The sequence below is a fragment of the Aulonocara stuartgranti genome, assembly GCF_965226115.1.
Source record: "Aulonocara stuartgranti genome assembly, chromosome: 14".
Taxonomy (NCBI): domain Eukaryota; kingdom Metazoa; phylum Chordata; class Actinopteri; order Cichliformes; family Cichlidae; genus Aulonocara; species Aulonocara stuartgranti.
Window position 1 is genome coordinate 6,145,694 of NC_138950.1, and position 27,678 is coordinate 6,173,371.

Consider the following 27,678-nt stretch of genomic DNA (forward strand, 5'->3'; position numbering starts at 1 on the left):
CGCCCGGGGATGCCATCAGGGCCTGCAGCCTTGTGGACATTGATCCTGCTCAGCACCGCTCCTACATCGGTGGGGGAGAGAGTCAGAGGTTGGTGGTCTGGCGTCATGTCTGCTTTGGTTGTGGTTGTGGGGTTCCCTCGCTCAAAACGACTCAAAAAGCAGTGGAAAATGGATGGTGGATGTTTTTTTGTTACTGAACCAACAGTAGCTCAAATCCACAAATAATGCAGTCATCTATTTTCTTCTGTTTACGTAACTCGGGGTCACAGTTGGGGAGGAATCTCTAAACAAGAGGCAGAGTACACCCTGGACAGGTAGATGGAAGCTGGAGTATCCAAAAAGGTTCATGGTACTCCGGCTTCCTCCCATCTCTCCATATGTTTGAAATGTTTGAAATAAAATGAACTGAACTGAAACAGGGTCAAATGTGCCAAACAAAAAGGTTCCTTCCTCTGATGCCTGACCAGTAAATCAGTCGCACTGAAGGAGAGATGTCTGCAGACACATTTCACGTAGAGCTTTTCTGTCACTGAAAACTGTATCACTGTCCCTTTGAATAAATAGTTATTTTCCTTTTTCTGCTGTCAACCAGCCAACCAATCTCCTATTCATCTCGAAATGCAGCACAGAGGGACTGTGCTCACAAAAATAAAAAGACTGATGAAAACAATCCATCTTGCTGCAGATGAGCAGGAACATGTTTGCTCTCTGCACCGGCCGTTTGAAGGCTCAAGCAGAAATGAAGCTTAAGCTGAGCTGGCAGTAATAGAACTTGAGGCTTATCACGCCAGTGTTTGCTGTCAAGCTTTGAAAATAAGAGTAACGATTTTTATTTTCCTTTGATTAATTCTGTTCTAATCAGGTGTTCCCTGGAAGTACACACAGGCAGGTCTTATGAGCTCACAGTTACATTTTAGAGATTTAATTAGCACCCAACAGCTGCTTCTGAGCATCCTGTAAACAGCATTTAATTGCTTACAGAGTACCCATCTGACAGCTGCATTAATCTTTCATTTATTCTCTATGATGCCACAGGTAGGGGTGATAAAGAAAAGTTTGCCAGGTCTCCTTAGAGGATCTGTGGAACCAGCTCCCAGTTTGGATTTGGGGTGTAGACACCATCTTACTTTGCAGATTAGTCTTAAACTTTCCTTTTAGATAAACTATTAGACAAGTATTACTAAATAGTAGAATTAAATATTTGGGTTGGCCCATATGCCCTTGAACCACCCTCAGTTATGCTGCTAGTGGCTCTGGACCTCTTGTGTTTTGTTGTGCAACTAGCCTCTGGTCACTTTCCCTCCATATGCACTTACATATCAACACCTTCTCCCTCCAGCGGTGTCTATGGTTTCCAAGATGCACGGTCCCTGTCCGGCTTCACTGGTCCATCAACCAGCCAACTATGTCACTTGTGTGTCGTTTGTCATCTCTGTGCTAACCTTCTCTGTCTATACTTCCCCCATACTCCCCAACAGGACTTGGCAGACACCTAGCATTCCCCTGAGAAGTGTTTGCTCACAGGGTGAAACAGTACAGGGTCTCTACCTTACAGTATAAAGCAGTCTAATATGAAACTGAAAAGCATATTCTGCTTTGGTTGGCTTACCTCATCAGCAAGCTGATCATCTGGATCGTAGTCCTTCATGTCAATCACCTCGGCTGGTAAACCCAAAGACTTCACCTCCTCTGACAGCTCGTTCGCAAAGCCCTAAACATATGGAGAGTCTCAGATGGTGCTTTTAAGATGTCAGTAAAGACTAAATTACCACATGCTGAGTACTTTTCAAAATACTATCGATTTAAATTTGAGTTGCGTTTAATGTGCTTGATTACATGTGTGTAAAATTTAGTGCTCAGAGTTTTTGACTCAGGAACTGGTTGATGAAATTTAGCTTAGCATTGCTGTATGCAACAGAAAGCTTTACTACCACTGTGCTTTGTGAGATGAGGAGTGCTACTGATGCATTAAAATGCAGTAACTTTACCACGCTAGAGCAAAAATATGCACAAGGGTAATGAATTGTTATTGCAGACTGTGAAAGTTACACATGAGCCTTGATACAGAAACTGTTAATCAGTGTAGTGATTCAGGTTGTCAATGATCTGTAGAGTAATTATAATTACTAGTATTACTATTTTGTTTTATTTTTAAAAGGGTAAAGGGGTTTGCGTGTCAGTGGCCCCCTGTGACAGGAGAGACAGGCTGGAAAACCAACAGGAGGTTTCTGATCAGTCGCTTTCTCTGTGTCTCATATTTTCTCTGCTCTCATCTGGTCACTTTAGATTTGCAGGAAATAACTTTTGTACCTTTGCAGTCCCGGTTTGTGAGCCATAGAAGATTTTGACTCCTGACACATGAACCTCCTTGGTCTCTCTGTCGTTCTTCTTTGCAGCTTTGTCAACTTTGTCGTTCTTCTCTTTGCTGGCATCTTTAGAAACGCTTTTCTGAAAGCAGATCAGTGCAGCGATAAATGGAGCTGTTTCCGGTCAAGACAGCGAGACCTTAAGAAGCACTGCAGAGACCGTTTAGAGACTAAAACACATACACAAATTAGAGTAAGGTATGAGTAAGTGCCTCACCTTCTTCAGTAAGAACCAGAGCCCAAAAACAAGCGCAGCAGCTGAGTACAGGTACAACCTGCTGTGCCATAACCACATGAAATAGCTCTCAGTGGGACTGCGGGCATCCTGAGAAACTGGAGGGAGAAAACACATCAAACTGAGTCCTCAGATCCTGAACTGCTTTGATGAAGAAAACAGCCACATCATATTTGTTTCTGCCAAACCACAGCTGACCACATGCAACAACAAAACAGAATTAAATCCCAACCTGAAGCTACCTGCGAAAAATAAAAGTCGGGGGACTGGCGAGCAACGCATGCTAGCTAGTAATGCTACCCTCCTTTAGCCAAAACACAGCTTGAAGAGAGTTTTCAGTTGCTTTAAATATTTAAAATAAACTCACCTTTTGAATCCGAGGCAGAGACGCTGGAGGCCAAAAGCAATACAAATACGATAAAAGTTGGCATTGCTGCAAGTAACTACTTGCACACAGTCTTCAGCACCTGAAGCTCTGCGCAACCATATTCTTTGCCGATATGAATGCTGGGAAGTTGAGTTCGGATCGTCCAACGGCTTGAGTTTGTTTGCTTATGGACATTCAGACTTTTTAAAAAGCAGCTGAAGTTAAATTAAACGATGAAATTCATCTTCTTGCATTTAATTTTGAATATTTTACTCATTCATACCTATATGCTTTATTTTGAAAGTCTATAGAGGAAGTGGTTCTATTACACTATGTCTATTTTGATTTTCTTGTTGTTTCCAGAAGGATTTTTAATTTGTCCTTTTTATTTTAATTCCTTTTAACATTTTGTAAACTGACGCCAGATGAGGAGACCCGGACATTAAAAATAAAATGAATGCAATGTCAATTGATATTGAACAAATAACTGCACTTATGCATTCTGGTAAGCTAGCTCGGTTACAAATACCTCTAGTCGTTTTTGTAGATCGCCCTCTTGTGGTCATATGGAGGAACTGCAATAGACCGATTAAAATATGCTAACGTTCAAATTAATTACAACACTGAGGCTTGAGAAAAGCTGTGAGCTATTTTCTGGTAGTTGTGTTAACTTCCGTGATAATGTGACAACTATTACTAGGCGAAATCACTAACGTGCAGAGAAAAGTATGATAATGTAGGAAGAAAGAACTGCAGGTGGCTTTAAATTGAAACGGAATATTTTCTGCCCTCCAGTGGTCACAGCGGCGAACTGCACATAGAAATTCGTCAAACATGCATTAATGTAGGCATGACAGCGGCATTAAGCACGTCCGATTATTCATTTCAAAATAAGACTTACACGTAGTTCAAAACGTTTTTAATACTTAACGCTGTCAATAACAATAAATAAGAATAGATTGTGCTGTCAGACAATTAAATATGATGTTATCTCATAACTCTGCAGCCATTAATCTAACAGTGCCCAATTTATGTGGCGTTTTATTTCGAAAATAATAACAGTTTGAAAAGTTAAATTTCATAAATATGTATTTAATTATGCATATATGTATTTATTTAATTTATTAAACGAATAACAACAAAGAAAACAAAACTGACTCGGAACTGATGTTCGAAGTCACAGTTTCATACCGAACAGCCATTTAGGATACACTCGAAGAATACGGGTGGTGTTGTGATAGCGTACGTTTCTTGTCAGCGGCGCTTGCTTCGCAACTGTTTGTGGTAATCGCAAATATGTCGATATTTACGCCAACGAATCAAATCCGGCTGACCAACGTAGCGGTGGTGAGGATGAAGAAAGGCGGGAAGCGATTTGAAATCGCCTGTTACAAGAACAAAGTTATGAGCTGGAGATCAGGAGCGTGAGTACCAGGAGATGTTAACGCCTCCTGTGCCTGATTGCTGTTTTACTTCGTTGTTGCTAGAGGAAACTTTGACAATTCATTTCTCTTCCACTTTAAATCCTCTCGATGGTCGTTACATGCTAAATCAGCAAAAAATGCTCCAAAACGTCATGTTTTCATTACAGAGAGAAGGACCTGGACGAGGTTTTGCAGACGCACTCTGTTTTCGTCAATGTTTCCAAAGGCCAGGTGGCGAAGAAGGATGACTTAACCAAAGCTTTTGGGACTGACGACCTTACAGAAATCTGTAAACAGGTATAAAACATCCCCATACGTACACATTGTAAGCATAAGCCATGCCATTTACTGCATGTAGGCTTGGTTGTTTTGTTTTTTCTCCTGAAGATCTTGGCCAAAGGAGAGCTCCAGGTGTCAGACAAAGAGAGGCAGACTCAGCTGGAGACCATGTTCCGGGATATAGCTACTATTGTGGCAGAGAAGTGCGTCAACCCTGAAACCAAGAGGCCGTACACAGTCAGTCTGATTGAGCGGGCCATGAAGGACATCCACTACTCTGTCAAGCCCAACAAGAGCACAAAGCAGCAGGTGAGGAGGATACCATGTGTTTCCCTTTCTTGTGTTGTGTTAGTAAATGGGCTGGTTCTTATTTAGCATCTTTCTACTTTACCTGAGCACTCAAAGCCCTTTAAGCAGATATCTGGGGAGCTCAGAGTAGAGGTGCTGCTCGTTCATGTCAAAAGAGCCAGTTTAGATGGTTTGGTCATCTCAGGCCTGCTGGGCACCTCTATTTGGAGGTTTTCTGGGTATGTATGTATGTATGGAGACCCTGTGGGGGGATGCAGAACCTGCTGCAGAGCTTAAATTTCTTATCTGGCCTGAGAGCACCTCAGGATCTCCCAGGAGGAACTGGAGGCTTAACATGGAGCCAACAGCAACTTCAGATGGAAAATAGTGCACGAATGGGTGTATTTTCCTTTAAAGTCATTAAAAATCATGTTAAATATATTTAAAAAAAATTCTAATTCATCCATCCATTTTCTTTAAAACTGGTTTTATATATACGGGTCTTGAGAGAGGTGGCTGGCGTCTACTCCATAGCATTAGGGCATCCTGGCTAACACAGACAGACAACCTCAGGCTCTCATATTCACCTACTGCCAATTTTGAATCACCAGTTCCTCTGATAGTCCAAAGACTACGAGATGAAAACCCACACAGACACAGGAAGAACAAGCAGACCCCACTAGAAAGTTCAAGCCAGGAAGCTTCATATTTTTTCAGTAGTTTGAGTTTTGTGTCTAAAACAAATAAATAGACGAGAGTGAATTCAAAGTCTTTTGCCAGTGACAAGTAAACAAAGAGCAACTAAATGTTTGAAGCTCGGTGATCACACATACTCTGCCCCTCTGACTTCAGTTTGTTGGTGTGGAAGTTGTTGCAGTTATAATCTGTGTATTTCAGGCCTTCTCTGCAGTGAATGATGATGCTTTTTTACATCATTGATAAACAGATGTGCGCTGTTGTTTTCAGGCCCTGGAGGTGATTCGGCAGCTGAAGGAGAGCATGGAGATCCAGAGAGCCCACATGAGGCTGCGGTTGGTGCTGCCAGCCAAAGAGGCCAAGAGGCTGAAGGAGAAGCTGAAACCGCTCCTGCAGGTCGTGGAGAGTGAGGATTTTGATGAGGAGCTGGAAATGGTGAGCGGCGTTTAATGGTATTTGTGGTTGTGACTGAATAATCTCTACTTTCATTCAATAATATGAACAATTCCATGAAGCTCTGCAGATCAGCTTTGTGTTTTTTAAACTGAAATTTTGTCTCTTACCATATTATAATGTAAAGCCAATATTATTATCCCTTTATTACTCTTTATTTTTCCCGGGTGTGCGTCTGTCAGGTGTGTCTGGTGGATCCCGGCTGCTTCAGGGAGATCGATGAGCTGATCCGCTGTGAGACTAAAGGCCGAGGCTCTCTGGAGGTTCTCAGTCTCAAGGATGTGGAGGAGGGAGATGAGAAACTATAGTAACCCTGCCCGTCAGAACTCTGCACCTTATCCACACTAACACGCTTCATTAGGGCACACAGACTGCAAACTCATGAAAAAAAATCTATGTTTATGGTCTGATTTATCACAATTTCAGCCACTTTCACCCTGTAAGGATTAATTTGACTGAAAGAAGTTATAATTTGCTGAGTGGAATATATTTTGAAAGCAGGTTTGAGAATTTATGCCTGAACTTTAAAGTCGGTGCTTATTTCTGATGTTTTTTCTTTTATTTATTCACTTTTTTTTAAGTCGATTACTAATTTAGCAGAACGTCTACACAAAGTCGTGTGCCATGTAGTCGCGCTCAGTATCCCATCCTATTATCTGTGGATCATTTCTTTATCCTGGTAAATTCTATTTTATTATAATAAGTTTGGTCTGTAATAAACACTATACAAAATATTATCTCTTGGGGGATTTTTCTCATATACGCTGCTTTGCAGAGGCGGCGCAGTGGTGCAGTGGTTCACACTGTCTGCTCACAGCAACAGGGTTCCTGTTGCCTTTTACCTAATGACAGCTGGGAGGGGCTCCAGGCCCCCAAGACCCAGAATTGGTAAAGCAATTAAGAGGATGGATAGTAAACCAGCACAGGGTAATGACAAATTCACCTCTGTTTTATTCTTTAAGAAAAAAAATAATGTACAGAATTCCATGGAATATCCTGTTTATCTTAAAGGTGTTCAGAAAGGTGACAATACAGCATTTGTAAATATCATTAGTAGAAGAAACTATAAAGTAAAAGTGAGATGCAGCCCAAAGAGTGATGCAACTGTTGTTGTTTTTTTTAATTAGAAGTCAAACAAAAGAAATACAGCTGAGAAATCAGATCCTCGTTCACACATGAATATCAGAGACTGTCAAATTCAGAATGAGGATATTTTCCACAGTTTTCCTTTCTCACATGCAGCACACACAGGAAACGGTTCACTTCTGCTTGTTGGATTATAATTATTGTGTGAGTAGGATGAGTACGTTTATGGTCTTATTCGCCACTGGGCCACAAATATTCATCTATTCAGAGACTCTGGCTTTATTTCCATCAAACATTTTCAAAAGACTGAAAAACTGATGGTTATATGATTTTTAAATTGCCCCTCACACCTCTTCATCTGCTCAGTGGCATAACTAGTTAAAAGAAAAAAAGTCAAACAACTTTATTAAAACATGTTTCTGAATAATTTGCAGTGCTTTTCTGTGTCCAACAGTTCAGTCCATGTAAAGTTGTATTGCTTTATTTACACAGTAAAATGTATTTGTGCGATAAGTTTTGGGATCGTTATTATCGGTCAGAATTGGTAATTTCATCAAGTAATGCAACAGACACCCAAAAGTATCACTTGAAAGTAATTTAAACTGTATAACAGTACTGCATTATGAACAGTTTGCTATCTTCACTGGAGGTGAAAACACTGCAAAGCAACATGCAAAGTTAAAGTCCTGCCCACATCCCTATCAGTGAAACTAGCCCCATGATAAATGACTTTCCAGTGCTGTGTTCATTACTTTTAAGCCAGTGCATCATTACCTAACCTGCAGCCACAAGTTTTCTTCAGCTCTTTGCTGATTTTCCAGTTTAATCCCTCACGCTCGGTTAAATATTGCATCACAGTCCTCTCATATAGGCTCTGATCTGCGTTCGTACTGGCTGTGTGTGAACGTAGTCCTGTTGATCCTGCTCAGTGGGTGACTGGCCTCCTCCTCTAGATTTGGGTACCTGCTGTCTGAAGTCTGCTCCTCCTGCCTCTGAGCAGTTGGGCATCTGGTGGTAAGAAACACCCCACCGGCAAGCATCAAGCCAAAAGAGATCCATCCAAGGTAGAGAGCAGGTCCCCAGTCCCTTTGTAGACCCACAGCGCCCTCCAGTGGCTGACTGGTGTGGTGGCACGTCCAAGCTATGGGAACCAACAGTATGATCCCTGACAAAACAAAGAGACTACCAGAAAACACTTTGATCTGGCCTCGCTGAGGGAACCACACCATCCCCACTGTTCCGATCACTAAAGCAAAAGCCCCAGCGCCAATGGCTGCCAAAATCAGGGCTCTCCACGTCCGAAAACTTCCAGAAAGAGACATGAGAGACCGGTAAAAGGAGCAATGCAGGCTGCCATCGTGGGCCAAATCCCAGTGATCCCATTCCAACCACACCCCGTCCCAGTAGGCAGGCAGAGTAGCTGTGGTGTTGTCCACGGTGCCGCTTACTTTCCACAAGGCTAGGCAGCGTGTCAGAATGGCACATAGCCACCCGATGGCGCCGAGGCCGAGGGCAGCGAGCTCCAGCTTCTGCTCCAGCTTCTGCTTCATGCCGGGTCCTCCTCTTCACTGCAGACCTGCCTGTGTAACCAGAAGCAGCTGGCTGCAGAGCACAGTGGGGTGGGGTGTTATTTTAACGTGCATGTGCATGTGTGAGGCAGAGATCATTTGCTTGTGCGCCTGTTTGTTTTGCATGCCGTGTTCAGAGAGAGGAAACCAGTTCTTTGGTATTCTTGAAAAGAAGGCACCGCGTGTCTACGGCTGGGTGGAGGAGGGAAATCCCTGTTTGCCCTACCATGGTTTCAAAACAATCGCTTTCTCACAGTTTCTCAGCAGAGGGGGAAAACAAAGCTTCTTCTGTGCGCTCATGTTTAGCCACTGGCCTGTGTTTCTGGGAAGTAACTTGATCTAAAGAGCCACAAATTCTTGCTGATTCTGAGATTTCTCCCAACAGGTTACTAAATCTCTGTGGCAGTAAGAAAAGTGACAGCAAAATATTGATTCAAATGACGCACGGTTACTCTGCAGTCTTTATTCTGAATACTAAGAAACAAGTCACAATCACAAAAGCTTTCAGCGTAGAAAACATTCTCTGTTTAAGTTCACAAAAACTTCAGACTAAACTACACGAACGCATGCACGTTAAGCTGAAAACACAATTACTTTTACAATTACTTCCAAATACTTTGAACATGTCATGGTTGTTGGTGATGGTGTAAATATTTCAGAAACTTTTAATCTACTGGGATTTTCACACACAGTCATCTTCAGGGTTTACAGAGAGTGATCTGTAAAAGAGAAGATATCCAGTGAGCATTAGTGTGTTGCTCTGTCTTGCGATGTCAGAGGTCAGAGGCAAAGACTCCTTCGAGCTGATAGGAAGGCAACAGTAACTCAAATAACAACTTGTTACAGCCAAGGAATGCAGAAGAGCATCTGGGAAAATATAAAACATGTTGAACTTGAAGCAGATTGGCTACAGCAGAGGACCTGTCCTGGAGAGCGTCATTCCCATCAGCTAAGAACAGGAAAATGAGGTTACAAGTTGCAAAGGCTCACCAGAGTTAAGCTTTTCTGAGGCGTATCATTTGGACCAGCTTTGACAGGGTCAGAGAGTAGTATGAACATGAAAACATGGATCCATCCTGCCTGATACTGAATATGCTTCAGTATTCGAGTGGTAGTGTAGTGGCACTTGGCTCCTTCACAACAGCTGATTATTAATTAAATGCCTCAGCCTGTCTCAGTACTATTGCTGTCAATCTCTGTCTCTGTATGACCACAATATACCCATCTTCTGATAGCTTTCAGCAGAATAACATCCCCTGTCATAAAGCTTCAAGAAACAAGTTCATTTTTTGATTATTATGGGTACAATAAGTTCACTGTACTCCACAGTCACCAGATCTCAATCCAATAGAGCACCTTTGGGAAACAGTGGAACAGGGGGCTGCTGTCGATGATGTGCAGCTGACAAATCTGCAGCAACTGTGTAATGATGTTTTATCAACACATTCAAAATCTCTGAGGGATGTTTCCAGCACCTTGTTGGATCTATGCCATGAGTAATTAAGGCAATTCTGAAGGCCAAGGTGGGAGGGGTGCTGTTACTAGCAGGCCATGGTGAGTGCATTATAAACATTTCTGTTCTGATGGGATGAGTCTTTTATAGGATGACAATGATGCTCCCATCCATAGCTCAAGAGAGGTTTTTGAGTGATTTGATGGGTGTGAAATATGTGTTCATTCTGTGCAATTATGGTCACAATCACTAACTGAATGTGGGGACTGATAGCACTCTCACAATCAGCAGTACTCCAGAACTGGATACAACTACAAATATGTGTGTTTGTCTCACTGAATGGCAACTTTCAAGAGTTTTTCTCTTGATTGTTTTTTTTGTGTGTGTCTCTAATAAAGTTAAATTTACAACTTATAGACATCAGACTGCTACACAAAACAGACGCATAAGAAATAGGAATGTTCACTATTTTGTAGCCACACAGTACAACGCATGCAGACTGGACAAGCCTGGGACTGAACCACTGACTTTCTGAGCAGTCACTGACCAACTCTGACACCTAAGCCAGATTCAACAGACACCTTCTTTGAGGTAGAGGTGAGAGTTGGGTAAGGAGTGAAGCAAATGCACTACCTCTACTGGTGCAACCCTGTGCCACTTCAAAATATCTAGAAAAAAAGAAAAGATTTATGTGGTTCAAACAAACTACTGAGTAAATTTTTCATACTTTTAAAGTTGATTTCCATATGATCAAACATGTATGATTTGACACTAAGACATAAATTATCTAATTATTTTACTTTACTGCCAGAATAGATGGTTATCTTAACAATTGCTTCCATATTTGAATTATTAAATGGCTAATAGGTTTTATCCAAAGAGTTCAAGACTGCAAGTTCAAGGTATTTATTCTAAAGTGATAACATGTTGGTAGTGTATTTTATTCACTCAGACGCACCCTGACATGTGTGTTCAGTCTTCAATCTTATCTTCACACATAGTTCTTGATGGCGTAACTGCTACGTGTGGGTGTCTTGGCCAGTGTGTACCCACTAGAGGGGAACCTGTCTCTATGGGGTGGAGAGCTTGTGCACAAAATGGCTCCCCCACAGAACAACAGCCCAGATGTCACAAAACCTATGTATATGGCTGCTCCAAGCTCTCTCTTCATCACCTCAGGGACTCGAGGGTTGTGGAAATCCCTGATGATGGAGTTGGCTGTCCAAGAAACAGGAACTATAGAGGTGAGAGCTGCCAGGCAGAAGATGGCCCCAGAGCTCATCACCACCCTAGCTTTGATTTGTGGGTGGCCCAGGCAGTTGGTGCAGCGCGCCCCCAGAAGAAAGATAAGGAACGCCAGACATCCCAAAACCAGGCTGATGCAAATAAGGCCACGGGCTGCTTGGAGGTCTGGAGACAGGTCCAGAAGAGCATCGTAGAGCTTACACTGCATCTGACCTGTGTATTCACTGACACAGGTCATCCACAAACCCTCCCAGAACACCTGCATAACCACCAGATGAGTGCCAATGAATGCTGTCACCTTCCACATGGGCAGAGCACAGATCAGAATGGTCCCAGCGACACCGGTCATTGACAGGCTGATGCCAAGCTCCTGCAGACCCATGGAGAACTGCAGGAAACACAGAAGGTTGACAAGAATGAGAAGCTTCGTTTTTATTTGGAATAGATGTTTGCAACATTCTGTCATGTAACATGTACTCATGTAGATGAGGATCATCATACAGATACAGCTTTTAAATTTAAATTATAACTACTTGGAAACTGAAGAAATATGAAGCATTGTATGAAGTTTAAATTTCAAGTTATTTTCTCAAACATTTGAGTTAATAAGTCAAGATTCTGAGAGAGCTGACTTGGAATTTTGAGAGAATTTTTAAAATTAAGGCAAAAAAGCTCTTTTGCATAACAAAAAAATACATAATTTTTTAAGTTATTCATTTTCTACTGGCAAAAACAAGCTTCCACGGTTTCCTGTGTCTTTTATCGGAAAATCATTTTGGGGTTTTCTGGCCTTCTGGCTCACAGTCCACTAGATGGCAGTATTTCACTAAAGACGAACAAACATCTGTTAAGATGATTGCAGTCGACAGACTGTTTCTTGGACTATGATCTATCATCTTATAAATAGCTGTTTCACAATGAACAGGTTCAGAATTCGAGTTGTCACTGCTGAGTTAGTAATAACCTTATTTAAAAAACAAAATGCGCTACGTCTGCTCTCTTTCTTTCCCCTTGCCCCAAACCAGTCACACCCGATTGATGCCCCACCCTGAGCCTGGTTCTGCTGTTCTCCCTTCCTGTTTCAAGGGAGTTTCTCCTTCACCTAGGGGGTTACAGTGTTTTTGCCCTACAATATACAAACTGCTGTTGTGAGTTTGCGCTATATAAGTAAAATTGAGTTAGTATAAAATTTAATTCGATCGGAATCTTTATGGGATGTTGGAGAAGCTGGTATCACCTTTTTGATTTTTTTTTTTTTAATCTGTGGTGCACATATTTACAACTGAATTTTCTTTAATGTTAAACAATGAGCTGTTAGCGCCCCACACTGCATTGGGTCTGTTAGTAAACTGATAATAAAGTCTATTGATACTAATAGCTATCTTTATTCCTCCGCTGTATCCATATAACCGGAAAGTGCCATTCGGGGGGTGGGCTGTGACCATAAACAGCAGAGAAAGATAGGAACAGCAGTGAGAGGTGTTGTTTTGACCATCATTTGCTATTCACACACTTCCTGAACATCTAGTGATTCGACCCCGCCCACTGTCAGATCAGCAGCCTGATAACATGAGAAAACACTCCTTTTAGACAGGTGCGGCTGAGCACAAACAACATAAGCATTTTAAAGTAAAAACAGTTAAAAGTTATTTTTTTATTCTGAAATACACACAGTGGCACCAGTTTCAACACACGGAAACAGGTTTACACCCTTTCAGATAATACCTTTGAATTTTTGCGGTGCTGAGCAAACGCAGCATGACACAGTGTGATGAATGAAACCACTGAGGGTAAGTCATGGGTTACTAAACTCATCAGCCAACAGCGTTGTTGGTCCCTGAGTCACCATTTTTTGTTACTTGAGTAGTCGTTACTGGTAAGTACCGGACAAACCGGTTCTCTCCGTGTTTTTTTCACATCACTCCCAGGCCCCTTTTTCAAAAGTATGTAAACAAATATCATCAGAGGAAACAAACACAGAAGCAGAATTATTGTATTATTATTATTATTATTATTATTATTATTATTATTATTATTATTATTAATAATAATAATAATAATAATAATAATAATAATAATAATAAAAGTAAGAACTATATATATAATATATTTGATATATATATATATATATATATTAGTCAGGTGATTGATATATATATATATGTATATATATAATAAAATACATTATACAATAAACTGTCCACGTAAACATGTTTAATGTTTAGGAAACATGTTTAGGAAGCCTCTAGGAAGCTAAAACTGATTCCCTCTTGAGAACAAATGCAATGAACAGATTTCCTTCATTGCATGTTGTCTGTGTGCATGTGCTTTTTCTTTATGTTTCACAACAGCCTTTGTTTATTCAATATTCCCATCAGAATGTTCAAATGTATGTCTTTGGTGTCAGAGATCTGAATGACTCCTTTGTGTTGTTTCCTACAGACTTGTTTAAGAAGTACTTCACAGATGGAGCATTATCTTTCTTAGGAGGGCAGTTGACACAACAGAGCCCCCCTCCTGAGATCAGTAGTCCCCCAGCCAATGTAAAGGGAAGCACCAAGCTCTCTTTTCTAGGCGTCTACTACCATGGGTTTGTAAAAGTCCCTTATGGTGATGCTGGCAGTCCAGGAAACATCAATAGTGCAGAGTAGACCAATGATGATCAGCAGCACAACACCTGTCACTGAGGCCCTATCTTTGGCTCTCTCCTCTGGAATGAAGTTTGTACATTTCCCTCCAGCAGAAGCTGCGAGGAGCCCTGCAATACCTATGATGATGGAAACTACCACCAGAGCACAGGAACTTTGGAGGTCTGGGCTTAAAGCCAGCATGGAGTCGTAGACATACATGTATGCATGCAGCTCATCCAGATGCCCTCCCACATGACCTGCAAAGTTACAATGTTGCTGTCCATGAACACTGTGACCCTCCACATGGGACTGGTGCAGACAAAGAGCACCAAATAAACCAATCCAACCAAAAAAGATCAAGGGCACAGCCTGCCATCTCCAACCCCAGAGAAGCCATTGTCTTCTCGCTCTGAATGTCACTAAAGTGTGTATGAAATCTAATAAAAAGAGGTATAAAAGCGAAGCTATTGTGGGCTCAGAAGCCCTGACAGAGAAGACTGGCTATGCTGGATTCTTTGTGTTTAGGAATATTAAACATTCAGGCTTCTATCATTTTTCAGAAGGACAAAGACTTTGGTAACTGAATGCTTTCCTAATGTTCTGAACATCAAAAACCAAAACAAAATAAATTTTTTCAACAAAAACAAAGGATAAAGGTGCAATATGTAAACTCCAAATCTGTAAACTCTGTAAACAGATTTTCAGCCGCAATAGAGCAGGTGGTATTGATTTCGCTTTGTGAGTCAGTGTGTGTCGAAGTGTATGTGCTGTCATGGCGAAATGTGGTCATAGTGAGAACTACCATAAAAGGAACAAAACACAGACATCCAAGTACTGAGTAAAAGCTTCCGGAAACAGGGAGGGGCTCATTGTTTCTGCTTTGCTCTCATGTTCTCAGGCGTGTTTTCATTTTCAGTATATATTATTTGTAACCCCCATATGAAAAATTGTCTTTATCTGTTTTATACATATATATATTTGTCTTCTCCATTATGTCTGGGGTCTGAGAAAACTTCAGCTTTGTTGTGAAGTGATCCTGTATCTAGCTTGATTCACAATGTCACTGATGAAGGTTTGGATAAATTACTTTTAAATAAATCAATATTGGATGTTAATTAGACAGAACTCTATTTTGTTGTTTAAAATGTGTCCTAATGATCCAAAACCTTAGATGAACGGTGCCAAAGCTTATCTGTTCTCACACACGTTTCTCTAGGAAATGAGACACTGCATCGGTATTTCAGTTTGTTTGACATTTTGAAATGTTGATAAGATTTTGTTTTTCTTATTTTTTGTCTTTTTGTCAAAATGTCACATGTGTTAATTCAATTCTCCTGTCACTGTGCCCTTGATTAAGGCAATTGCTCACATCTGGACTCAATATACTGGCTGTTTGCTCTTCTAAATATTTAGGATGGGTTGAATAAATAGAATAAAATTCCCTGAGAGGATCAGTGAAGTATATCTTAATCCCTCAATCTGAATACTAGTAGTGAGAAATCTATTCAACATAATGCCAAATTGATTTTGTTTTCATAAATATTTCCTTATATTTACATTTGTTCAAATGTCAACTATCTATTTCAAGACTACTATAAGTGTTTTAATGTATAATGGAAGTAGAAACAACACGTTAGAGCACAGGTGTCAAACTCCAGGCCTCGAGGGACGGTGTCCTGCAGGTTTTAGATGTGCTGATCCAACACAGCTGATTTAAATGGCTAAATGACCTCCTCAACATGTCTTGAAGTTCTCCAGAGGCCTGGTAATGAACTAATCACTTGATTCAGGTTTGGTGACCCAGGGTGAAATCTAAAACCTGCAGGACACCGGCCCTCGAGGCCTGGAGTTCAACACCCCTGCGTTAGAGTTTCTGTTAATTGAGTAACCAAAACCTAGTTGTTATTTTTCGTTCGTTCAGAGAAGAAGGCTGTGATGTCAGTGACATGTGACAGAGCTCAGAGTAATCAACCCAGCTGGTTTCAGCAGATCCACTGTCTAACCACAAAGAGAAACTCTGGAATGTGATACTAGATAACAATGGACAGACATAACAGGTTGTGTGACTGTAGCGAACACACCCTGAACACCAGGGTTAAAAATGGAATTCAGCAGCTGGGGAACCTTTAAATTGGTTGTAGTTATTCAGTGTGGGTAAAAGATTCACAACACCATCGCTACTGTTGTGCGTTCTAGTATACTTTCTTTGTGCACAGGCTTGATCAGCTGACCTGTGCTGCTGCTTTTGCTGAACTGAGGTTTACTGCTCTTTGTGGATGAAGTGAATTCAACAAGCTACCTTGGGTGATTTCCATCCCCTACACTGACAGCATACTGTTGATACTGTACTTATACACGGCAGTATACAGTTGGTGTGACGTAATCTAAGCATCACAAGCCCATTAAATGGGACAATGACCTGAGGCTAGCAAACCTCAGTTTGTTTTGCAGGAAATTTCACTACATGAAAAAAAATCTAATTTATCGAAACACCATAAAAAGATGTAACACCTGATTTTTAATGAGCACATTACATGCTTCATGCCTTACTTTTAAACATAACCTCTCTTCTTTTTGTGCTGACGTGCCTTTCTTACATATTTCTCAATCTCTGGTTATCTCTCATTCTTTTCTCTCCCTGGGAAATGAAACTGTTGTACCTTTATCTATAGATAAAGGTACAACAGTTTCTACTATATAGCTTACATTCAAAGCAGAACTAAATGCCTTTTAATTGACATTATTTTTTAACTTGTAGTGTCTTATGGGTGTTATGGGTGTTCTATTTACTCATTGACTAACACACAAAACCAGTTTTATGAAAAGGGTATCGCTGGCAGTATTGGTGTGAAACTGGCTAAACTTGTTAAAAGGTGCCACGAAGGAGCATTTAGCTTTTGTTGCCATGAAGGCGGCAACAAAGGCTAAATGTTTTAACTGCTTAGGCTCTGTGTAATGATAAATACATTATTGTCAAGATAAATAGGAAAAAAAGATGAAAAAAAGAAAAACACCTCATTTAAACCAGTAAACAAATTTCTGAGTGATCTAAAAGGACACCAACAAAATTATATAATTAGGTAAAATGTTTTATTACAAATCAGCTCAGTAAACAAAAGCAGTACTTTCATATTGCAGCTGAATAGAGATATTTCTAAATATTGTTTACAACAAATTCATAATATAACTGTAGTACAATACACATTTACTTGCATAGCATCGTTCAAGCACAGGTTTGATTTCCCACAAGACTTCAGAGGATAGTTAGGTTTGATACAAGCTCAGTATAAAATAGTTTCATTCAGTCCAGATTTGGGGCGTGCTGGAAGCTCTGTGATTCACACATCTTTGGACTTTTGATGTCTAAGAAACACAACCCTCATGTGTCTACCAAAGAATTCTGAATTTCACAGAAAGTCAGAATAGTTTGTTACCTTAACACAGAAAGTGACATACAAATTGTGGTATAATTAGACAATCAGAATGAAGGAGTGTTACTGAAGAAAATTAAAATAATTTATAGTCCTTCTCAGTAGAATTTCAGACATAGGCTCGGCTGGTGGCTGTGGACCTGGGACCGCCATACTTCACTGGATACTCTGGGCTCTCTCTGGGTGGGCAGGAGCTGCAGAGGAGGGCACCACCCAGGATTAGAAGTGCAGCTGTGCCCCAGCCAATGTAGAGTGCAGCCCCAATCTCTCTCCTCTGGGCACTTATCAGGGTAGGGTTGTAGAAATCTTGGATGATGGAGTTGGCAGACCAGCATACAGGGATGAGAACAAGCACACCAGCACAGATGAAGATAGCTCCAGCAGCAATGGCCACTTTGGCTTTGGATCTTGGTTCCTCCACAAAGTTGGTGCACTTTCCTCCAATAATGCCGACGATAACCCCCATAAAAGAAACCAAGATAGCAATGACCACAAGAGCTCTGGCAGCCTGGAGATCTGGAGAAAGAGCCAGCAGAGAATCATAGATTTTGCACTGCATCTGGCCAGTGCTCTGCATGACACAGCTCATCCATAAACCTTCCCAGATAATCTGCGCCGTCACAATGTTGGCTCCAATGAAGGCGCTGACCCTCCACATAGGCAAGGCACAAGTGACGATGGTCCCCACGAAGCCAATGATTGCCAGGGCAAAGCCCAGCATCTGTCGTCCCATTGACACCATGATGAGGCTTGAGTCCCTTGGAGATGAACGAAGCAAAGGATTTAAAGGTTTCACGAGCACGTCCACTTAGGTTGTGAACTCTAACTAAGACCATGGCACATATAAAGGTGCTTTTGCTCTCTTGAAGGTGGAGTCAAATGATCCTTCCCTCTGACCTGAAACCACTACCAGAAATGATTTACCAGTCCAGCCAGATTCTTCACATTATCTGTACGCAGACTAGACTTAGTTTCGATCAGATGCACGTCAGTATGTAAATGAGGACTGTAAAAATTCCTCATTCCAACAATCCTCTGCACTGGTCAACCATTGGTTGGGCAGGTCACTGGTTTCGGGCTTTACAAACAAACACGGGTGTTAGTTTCAATGGATGTCAAGGCATTCTCTAACAAGATGCCTTCCTACTTTAGGTGTCCTTAGACATAATAGAAATTGATCATAGCTTTGAGTCAATGTATTGTTTTGTATATTTTTATTTTCATTTTTTTAATTTATCAGAAATACTGTACCAATCGAGTTGATTTTTTCCCAATTTATTTTCCACTCTGTTGATATCACTATCAATATTTTACATTATTATCAAAGATTAAACCGCACTCCTTGTGATTTTTATTTTTATTTTGTGGTGTAGAATCAGACACTAATATCATTTGTTACCTATCAATTTCTTAAAGATTTTAGCAGAAAATTTACGTAGGTGTAGATCTACGGATCTGAACTTATTTTTTTATGTAGATAATTGTTCATGATGTTTTAATAAACAATGACTCCGTAAACAGGCAGGTTACAGGTAAGACAAATGTTTTTATTGAAATTCATATGAAAATGTACAAGATAAAGTGGCAGTTACAGAAAAGAAGCACACTGCTAAATCTGTAGTTCATAACAAGGAAATAAATACATCAGACAGTGACTTCCTTGTGAAAAGCAATGCAATTTTCAGCACACACACAGATTCCTTTTACATCAAAGCTTCACAATCTTAAAGGTAAAAGTATGTGTAGAAGTCTAGTTGTTTTACATCAGTGTATCAGAATAATGCCGTCTGTACATCTGATATTTTCGTGTGATTGTATTTCCCATTGGTCATTTGAAAGTCCAGCAGCTGTCAGGGCAAGGTTTTCAGTCTCTGTCCTTGATCTCTTCCTTCATTTTTATAGATATTGTGAAGCAGGATATGAGGCTGGTGCTGCATATGGCTTGCTGGGAGCATAACCACCTGCGACTGTGTATGGTTGGTTGGATGGTGGAGCATACACACGGCCATATGCAGCTGAGTTTGGTCTTGAATAAGCATACACCGGTTGTTGGTAGCTAGGGTATCCATACATTTGTTTTTGGGGAGGACAGGAGGTGGTTAAGATGATCCCACCAATCAGAAGAAGTATAGTTGAGCCCCATCCAATGTAGATAGCAGATCCAATCTCCCTTTTCTGTGTTGCTACAGTCAAGGGGTTCTGAAAGTCTGAGATGGTGAAAGCTGCAGACCAGCAGACGGGGATTAAGATCAGGATAGCAGAGATAATGATGAGACAGCCACTTGTGATCACCACATTTGCCATTGATGCATCTTTTTCCAGGCAGCTGGTACACTTGGCTCCAACAAACGAGATGATAAAGCCAATAAATCCAAAGAGAAGTGAGATGATGACTAGTGCTCGGCCAGCCTGCAGATCAGTCGTCAGGCTCAGGAGAGAGTCATTCAGCTTGCACTGCATCTGTCCAGTACTTTGCATCACACAGTTCATCCACAGACCATCCCATACAATCTGGCCTGTAACAATATTGGCTCCGATGAAAGAGGTAACTCGCCACATGGGGATCCCACAGGCCACTGCCACCCCAATGACGCCTATGAAGCTTATGACCTGACCTGCCGTTTCCTTGCCAATCTTCCCCATTGTCTAGCAGCTTCGTCTACACCAGGAGAGAAAAGTCTTTCGGTGGACAGGTTCAATTGCAGAGTGACACAGCTCTGTTTTTTGCGAGAGAATGTGAAGGAGGAGGGCAGTCCTGTTGTCAGGTGAGTTCCTCTGGCCAAACAAGATTCCTCTGCTTCTAAAGCTGAAGGATTGCCACAGATTTTTTTAAACAGTGCCTGCCTTTTGTTTATAAATAGCACAGTTTCATATGCAGATCTCTTTTCATAATCATTATTGGCCTGTTGGTTAGTAACAATCCCTTATCAACTTTAACGTGCCTGAAACCAGCTTAAACTGTGATGCCCCCTCCCTGCCCTTCACTGGTGATCACACACACACGAATAATTAGCCTAAAGCTCACACACACACACACACACACACACACACACACACACACACACACACACACACACACACACACACACAAGGATAATTAGCCTACAGCTGATTAGATAATCAGGCAAACAAAATGTTTATAGTGCTTCCTTTTACAACAAAACAAAACAAAACAAAACACAGTGTCATATGTGGATCTTTTTCTCACAGTGATAATAAGTCTTTTGGATGAAACAATCACTCGTCAAGTTTAAAGTACCTGAAACTGGGATAACCCCTCTCCATCCTTCACACACTCACTAAAACTGAGTAACTTGAAGCTAAATAGATTTTTACTGGAAAATTTGTTTTAAATGTTTAGTTCTAAATTCAGACGGATTTGTGAGCTCAAGGTGGTATGGCCATAAGCTAAAATGAAACACATGGTTTAATTTTATTTATTTTCATCTATTTATTTTGTTTAACACACTCGCCAGTATTTCTTCATTTCATTTATTTAGGGAATAACAAAGCTGACATGCTGCTTCTCTCTGTGGTTCAGTAATTAAATTGTTAGCTGTCATTTTTTAAAATTAAAACTAAAATAAAAGCTTTTGAAAAAACGTGATGAAGTATAAAACAAACACATTTAGACTCACAATGTTTTCTCTGTTGCCTGCCTATAGTTATTTCTCTCATATACTTTATGCCAATCTGACAGGCGATCAAAGGTACATACAGAAACTGGATTATTTGTTTTCGTTTTGATAATAATCACATAAAAGGAATGGGATAAAATACAGCTGACGGTGATACTTTAAAGAAAACCCATAACATCCCATGACCGAGATGTCTGTTGGGTAAAAACAAAGTGCTCACATGTTATACCAGTTACCCGATACTGCTCTACCAACCACTTTCACACTTTCGCTTGTTAGTAGAACACACCTTTTTCTTACGGAGTGATATATGATTTAGGTTTTTATAAAAATTTGAAACTAAAGCTTGTTAACACAACAATGGGTGCGTTTAAGTTATAAAAAAAAATCCTCACTATGTCATATTACAGCTATTGCTCACGTTGATAGTTTTATTATACTATATTTCAGTATTGATCTATGGCATATTTTGAGACAAACTGGCATGCAAAATAGATTATCAGAGTAATGATGTACTTAATCTGCTCTTTAGTTACAGTAGAGGATTGTGTACTTGCCTCACCTTTTGCTTGACTTTCATTTTACTACTCCTCAACATTCACCTGTCTCCATAATATAGTTTATACACTAAAATTTGACCAAAATAAAAATCAAGAATGCAGAACAAACTTCAGTTTATTTGCAGTGCTGAAATGTTACAAGTGATCACCAACAGAAAAATGGAGAGAATTCTCTATTTGCAGGAAAATACATCAAAGGCAAGAAAGAGTGTTTTGCAAAAGAAAACAATTTTAAAGACACATTTCTTGAGTAGCAATTATATATCTGCTGCTGGTTGTTTAGGTAATATGTGAGAGAAGATATAAATATTAATCAATTTGTCATTGACAGAAAACTGACTTAAAATTTACACCGATCATAATGATGCTACAAATAACAGAAATTCTGAACACAGCTACATTCCATTATAAATTAGACATTACAAAAGCCCCTTTCACAGAATACTTTGGTGTTTAAGGAAAGTATTTTACACCAATCCTTTTGAGAAATCACATAAGGAATAGTACAGCGGTAACAATAATAACATTTCATTTCATGCAGATGTGACAATGAATCAAATGACTCAGTCGCAAAGCCCTGCCGGTACCTCCAAATGGAATGCAGCCATTGTTTATGATATAAGCTTCACATGTTTGGCCAAACAAAACATCCGATGTGGAAAAGATCACCTTGACAACCACACAAAGCATGACCAAACCTCATCGTTCAACAAGCAGTAGTTTTAAGCCATATTTACATTATCTCAAATATGTGGATAATTTATATCTTAGTTTTAAAGCAATCTCCAGTTTGCTACCTTTGCTATTTCTGTGACCTTGAGAGTCCATGTGGAAATGGAATACCACCTTAAACATATTCTCTTGATGTGGAGACTGACTTTCCAGGTGCATATTTGGGCACATAGTGGCGGCGCTCAGATTTAGGTGGGCAGTTCCAGCACAGGAGCCCCCCTCCCATTAAGAGCAACCCAGTAGCGGCCCAGCCAATATACAGTGCAGATCCCAGCTCATATTTCTGGAAATTCATCATCATTGGGTTATAGAAATTGGTGATGACGGCGTTGGCAGACCAACAGACTGGAATGAGACAGAGAAATCCCGAGATGATGAACAGAACCCCAGAACAGATGCAGACTTTTGCTTTGGATCGCTCCTCTTTGATGCAGTTAGTGCATTTTCCACCAGCAACTGACAAGATCAGTCCAAAGACTCCAACAAGGATCGCGATGATAATCATGGCACGAGCAGCCTGTAGGTCAGATTCCAAAGCCAGCATCGAGTCATACACCTTGCACTGCATCTGGCCTGTACTTTGCACCACACAGTCCATCCACAAGCCCTTCCAGAAGGTTTGAGCTGTGACGATGTTGGCACCAATAAAAGCACTGACCTTCCACATGGGTAAGCCGCATGCTGTGATCTCCAAGAGCCAGCCAACTATAGCCATTGTTATACCAGTGATCTGAATCCCCTGAGAAACCATCTTGTTGTCTTAATTTCTCCAACATTAAGGTCAAAAAGAGTGCAGAGGAAATGCTGTAAGCTTGTGCTTAAAGTTTGTTGTGTGAAATAAAAGAGACACAGACATAAGGGAATGCGAAACCACAGTCGTCAACTGCCATTGGCCAGATGAGTTTACACACAAACAGACCTAGTGACCTTCATTATTGCTGACCAGCCAGAAATCCAGAGTTTCAAGGTTGGATAAAAAAATGAAAAAGCAAACAACAATAATTTTTTGCTTCTGTGGTTTCTTTTATTTCTTTTTAATTTTTTGGGTTGCAATAGCAAGGACATTTGGTGTAAAAATATGCTGAAAATGCAGAATCAAATATGCTAAGCCACGCTACGCTGTTTAAAACCTATTTATTTTCTCTGACTTTTAAAAGAATATTCTTGGTTTATCATTGTGCAAGCAGAGTCTTATTTATTTCTATTATTGTTTAATTATGTTTCTAATGTCTTTATTCGGGCACTTTTAATTGTATGTATATTTTTTTATGGCCTCTAAACACTTTGGTCAGTTGATTTAAATATGCTATAAATGTCAGGGTCTTTCTGTCTGGGATCCAGAGTTTTGAGTTTTGGGAATATTTAAGTTTTCTTTAGTTTTAGTCGGTATTGTTGATATTTAGATTTCTGTTATTTCTTAGTGTTTATTTTGATTTACTTGAGTTGGCCTTGATTTGCTTACAACTGATACAAGTTCCTTTTGGTGCTAATTCATGCCTTTAGTTCTGTGTTCCTGTTCCAAAGGTCTTAAGGTTTATTCTGTGTTTTGGGGGTTTATGACTTTCTTTTGGTTTTGAGATTGGATTTATGTTCGAGCTCCATGTTAGCTTTACTTTCCTTGTGATATTGAAATCTGTGTTTTTACTGCTTGAATTTGGCTATAGGGTTTTAATCCTCTTTTGTGTTCCCATTCTGTTCCTGCTGTCTTGTATTTATCTCCTGTCTCTGGGACAAGTTCATATGTTTGAGTGTGTTAGCAATTTCCTGTTTTATTTGATGGTCTCTTGTCAAAAACTTACAGAAGTCCAGTCGCTTCTTTTTCAAGCTCCTTGGAATATCATGATCTGGATGACTGAGAACCTACACAGACATTATGCTAAATGTTTAAATCTTTAATCAGATAAGTGACTAACCTTGTTCATTTATACTATACTGATGTATTGAAGGTTCAGGTTTAACAGATTTTTTAAGGTTAAAATGCTACCGTTTGACTGTTGAAACAGTTTTTTCGTCTCACTCAGCAGTCAGACAAAAAACTGCAAGATGTGATATCTTCTTTGCAGCAAGAGGCAGTGTTGGCCAAGTAATTACTCAGATAGGGAGCGCTTCACTAAAGAGTCACTCAGAGGAAGCAGTTTTGGAGGGAAAAGGAGTGCCTTATTTTCCTAGAATACAGTGCTGTGAAAAATATTTGCCCCCTTTCTGATTTCTTATTTTTTGCACATTTTTCACACTTAAATTGGGCAAACAGTTTGTGCCCTGAAGCACGAGTAAAACTGGGTTATGCAGAAGGCCAATGATAAGAAACTCAGTAAGTCGTCCTATCGACGGCTAAACAAACCGCGTTTGCTTTTTTCCCTTAATAAGTGAAACCAATTTTGAAAACTACTTTTGTAGTTACTTGAGTTTTTTGACTATTAGTAAAATTTATTTGATGATCTGAAACATGATGATCTGAAAGTGTGACAAATATGCAAAAACCAATGAATCAGGGACAAATACTTTTTCACGGTATTGTACTGTTCTTTTTAAAGTACATTATGGAAATCTTTAAGCTGCTCATGCATCTACTAAAGAATTTTTACATAAAAATTAGTCATGTTTCCTAGTAGTGATTTGATAAATATGTATCTTATATATATCTACTAATCCATCCATCCATTCGCTTCCGCTTATCCTTTTCAGGGTCGCGGGGGGCGCTGGAGCCTATCCCAACTATCTACTAATCATTTTTTTAAAAAAAATATGTGCTTAGATATATTATATTTAATTATATTACAATATATTTAATAATTATATTGTTTTCTGATTTGTATAAGTTTTATCTGCTTGGACTCTTTTTTGGCCAACAAAAAAGAAACACTGATTTAGTTCTATAAACTAAAATATGGTTATGGGTGGTAACACCTCTGTTGTAAGACAGAGGTGTTACCTCATATCCTCTTTTATAAGACTTCATTTAAACTTAACATTATACAGTTTTAATAAATAAAAAAAAGGATAAACTCACAAAATATGTTGGTTGAGCAGTGCTTAAAACGCATCTTTATTTACAGTTTAAAAACGTCTATGAATAAAAAACACACTGAACACACATGAAATGTTATGCAAAAAGATACAAATGGATAATATCAAAGGAAAATGAATGAATGAAAAATACAACAAATCCAAGTAGCATGATGAACTTTACAGCATTTTGTGACTCCACCGTATGGGACATTGTGTGCACCACGCCCAGTTTTGGGTGCGGTGGGCTTTTTTTCTTAGCAATTTTCAAACAAGCACGATAGAAATATTGAAATATTTAAAGTGTCAACATGAATCAATCAATAAGACCACAACGCATTTGATTCATGTCTTTTTTTTAGTCTCTTGGCTTTCTCAGCTTTTCCTTTTCCTTGTTTCTCCTCAAACGTAGCCCTTGTTTGCAGCTGGAGCAGATGAACGGGGAGCTGAGTACTTGGCAGAGTAGTTATCCTTGGGAGGACAGTTGGCACAGAGGAATGCACCACCGATGATGAGGAGGCCTCCTGCTCCCCAGCCAATGAACAGAGAAGCTCCCAGTTCCTTCTTCTGAGAAGCAATTAACATTGGACTGTAGAATTCCTGTATGACGGTGTTTGCTGTCCAGCACACTGGGACAAGGCACAAAACACCTGCAATGATGAAGACCACTCCAGCTGCAATGCCAATTTTGGTTTTTGAGCTCTCATCCTCCACACAGTTGGTGCATTTCCCTCCAGCCATGGCCAGTAGGATGCCAATGACACCAAGCAGGATCGCGATGATAGTAAGGGCTCGAGCAGCCTGGAGGTCTGAAGACAGGGCCAGCATTGAATCATAAACTTTGCACTGCATCTGGCCTGTGCTCTGGACTACACAGGTCATCCAGATGCCTTCCCATGTAGTTTGAGCTGTGACAATGTTCTGGCCGATGAAGGCTGTAACTTTCCACTGAGGTAAAGCACAGATAACAATGACCCCAATCCATCCAATAATGCACAGGGCAGTGCCCAGCATCTGAAAGCCAGCCGAAGCCATATTTCCTCAGAAAATTTCTTGCAGTATTTCAAAAAATGTCCAGAAAGTTAGTCTTGCTTGAAAGATCCCCAAGTGTAAATGTTTGAATAAGTCTGGAACGGGCCTTTTTTATACTTAACTGAGGAGGGGCTTGACACATGCAAAGTTACACAGAGCTGTGACGTCCTTACGGTTCTCATCCCTAATCTCAACCCCAAACGTGTATCATCATGTCAGTTTTGGTCTCAGTTGGGTAATCGTTGCAGGTGGAAAAGCTACCTTATGACTCACGGGTGTGGCAGAAGCATTGCCCATAGAAGATATTTTTTGTCCCATGTTTTTTGATGTGTTGCAGTAACAATGACTGAAACTACTTTACTGTTGTGAAGTAACAATCATGCATATGTAAAATGTCAGGTTTTGAGGAACTATGAAAAAAAAAGCTTCTCCAACTGGTTCCTAAATATACAGATCGAATTGTTATACTTTTTTGTAGTATAGTTAACCTTTCTTTTGATTAACTATACAAGTCAGGATAACAGATCCACTGAAAACAAGTTATTTCTGAAATTCAATAATGCCTCAGTCTAGAGAAAGAAAATCCTGACTGTCCAAATAATATAAACTAATATTAATAATACTTAATCTGAATTGAATAGTTGTTTAAATGTACATTAGCTGAACCCAAATGTCTTCCAAAACAGCTTTTTAGAAAAGACTCTCATAAACTTTACACTGTGCAGGTGCACTCACACCATTCTTATCATTCACTGAAAGCACACATGCCCTGCTTGTCAGCAAATGTAAAGAGAATGCTATTTCATGCTGAAATGAATGAAAAAGAATGATAGATTTGTTGTCAACCTCCTTTACAGCCTCAAGAAAATAATTTATATTAGTTAGCATGAAAAGAGTAAAAAGGTTTAAAGCTGACCTTGCAGTGATGTCAGTCCTTAAATACTTGCAGCTCTTACAGGATGTCCTCAGAGAGAATGTATATTTTGCAGTCCAGATCCCACTTGACTTACAGATAGTTTTCCACAGTATTCTGAAGACATCAGGGTTGAGATGTTAGAGAAATAGCAAACACCAGGAACAGTGATTTCAGGTGACAGACTATTACTAAAAGAGGGAATAGTGAGTGGGGGCTAAGGGAGGTAGAGGGAGAATCAGATTGTCCCCGAAATGAATAGAGGCAGTGTTTTAG

General features: G+C 40.0%; 8 protein-coding genes and 1 pseudogene across 11 annotated transcripts in view; 1 reads left to right on the forward strand and 8 right to left on the reverse strand.

The window, feature by feature from the left end:
- The window catches only part of tyw1 (tRNA-yW synthesizing protein 1 homolog), a 57,857-nt gene extending 54,440 nt beyond the window's left edge, over positions 1-3,417 (reverse strand). The window contains exons 1-4 of one of the 3 annotated variants that reach the window (XM_082503387.1): positions 2,969-3,417; positions 2,584-2,699; positions 2,311-2,448; positions 1,610-1,711 (exon numbers count right to left, since the gene is read on the reverse strand). In XM_082503387.1, the coding sequence (XP_082359513.1) occupies positions 1,610-1,711; positions 2,311-2,448; positions 2,584-2,699; positions 2,969-3,032 (420 nt within the window). In that variant the 5' untranslated portion in view covers positions 3,033-3,417. Of the gene's footprint in view, positions 1-1,609; positions 1,712-2,310; positions 2,449-2,583; positions 2,700-2,833; positions 2,895-2,968 lie in introns of those variants that run through there. The other 2 variants (XM_082503388.1, XM_082503389.1) reach the window with 2 other exon arrangements.
- A 744-nt stretch (positions 3,418-4,161) lies between these two features.
- sbds (SBDS ribosome maturation factor) lies at positions 4,162-6,845 on the forward strand. Its single transcript, XM_082503390.1, has 5 exons — positions 4,162-4,392; positions 4,560-4,689; positions 4,780-4,980; positions 5,926-6,090; positions 6,291-6,845. Exons 1-5 carry the CDS (start codon positions 4,265-4,267, stop codon positions 6,414-6,416), a joined length of 750 nt encoding a protein of 249 aa, XP_082359516.1. The 5' UTR covers positions 4,162-4,264; the 3' UTR covers positions 6,417-6,845.
- A 194-nt stretch (positions 6,846-7,039) lies between these two features.
- LOC309687995 (claudin-4-like) lies at positions 7,040-8,913 on the reverse strand. The gene has a single exon (XM_082503391.1). It carries the CDS (start codon positions 8,742-8,744, stop codon positions 8,058-8,060), a length of 687 nt encoding a protein of 228 aa, XP_082359517.1. The 5' UTR covers positions 8,745-8,913; the 3' UTR covers positions 7,040-8,057.
- A 2,175-nt stretch (positions 8,914-11,088) lies between these two features.
- Positions 11,089-27,598, reverse strand: cldnj (claudin j). The gene is made up of 2 exons (XM_082503491.1): positions 27,406-27,598; positions 11,089-11,848 (listed from the first exon to the last, which is right to left on the reverse strand). The coding sequence occupies exon 2, from the start codon at positions 11,840-11,842 to the stop codon at positions 11,207-11,209; it is 636 nt and encodes a 211-aa protein (XP_082359617.1). The 5' UTR covers positions 11,843-11,848; positions 27,406-27,598; the 3' UTR covers positions 11,089-11,206.
- Positions 13,844-14,395, reverse strand: LOC309686957 (claudin-4-like; annotated as a pseudogene). Its single transcript has one exon. The product of its transcript is annotated as a claudin-4-like (transcript).
- Positions 17,159-18,353, reverse strand: cldne (claudin e). Its single transcript, XM_082503910.1, has one exon. It carries the CDS (start codon positions 18,261-18,263, stop codon positions 17,631-17,633), a length of 633 nt encoding a protein of 210 aa, XP_082360036.1. The 5' UTR covers positions 18,264-18,353; the 3' UTR covers positions 17,159-17,630.
- Positions 19,048-20,370, reverse strand: cldnf (claudin f). The gene has a single exon (XM_082501691.1). It carries the CDS (start codon positions 20,162-20,164, stop codon positions 19,418-19,420), a length of 747 nt encoding a protein of 248 aa, XP_082357817.1. The 5' UTR covers positions 20,165-20,370; the 3' UTR covers positions 19,048-19,417.
- On the reverse strand, positions 21,819-23,287 carry LOC309688363 (claudin-4-like). Its single transcript, XM_082504023.1, has one exon. It carries the CDS (start codon positions 23,200-23,202, stop codon positions 22,567-22,569), a length of 636 nt encoding a protein of 211 aa, XP_082360149.1. The 5' UTR covers positions 23,203-23,287; the 3' UTR covers positions 21,819-22,566.
- On the reverse strand, positions 25,470-26,593 carry LOC309688364 (claudin-4-like). Its single transcript, XM_082504024.1, has one exon. It carries the CDS (start codon positions 26,490-26,492, stop codon positions 25,860-25,862), a length of 633 nt encoding a protein of 210 aa, XP_082360150.1. The 5' UTR covers positions 26,493-26,593; the 3' UTR covers positions 25,470-25,859.
- Positions 27,599-27,678: the final 80 nt, after the last annotated feature.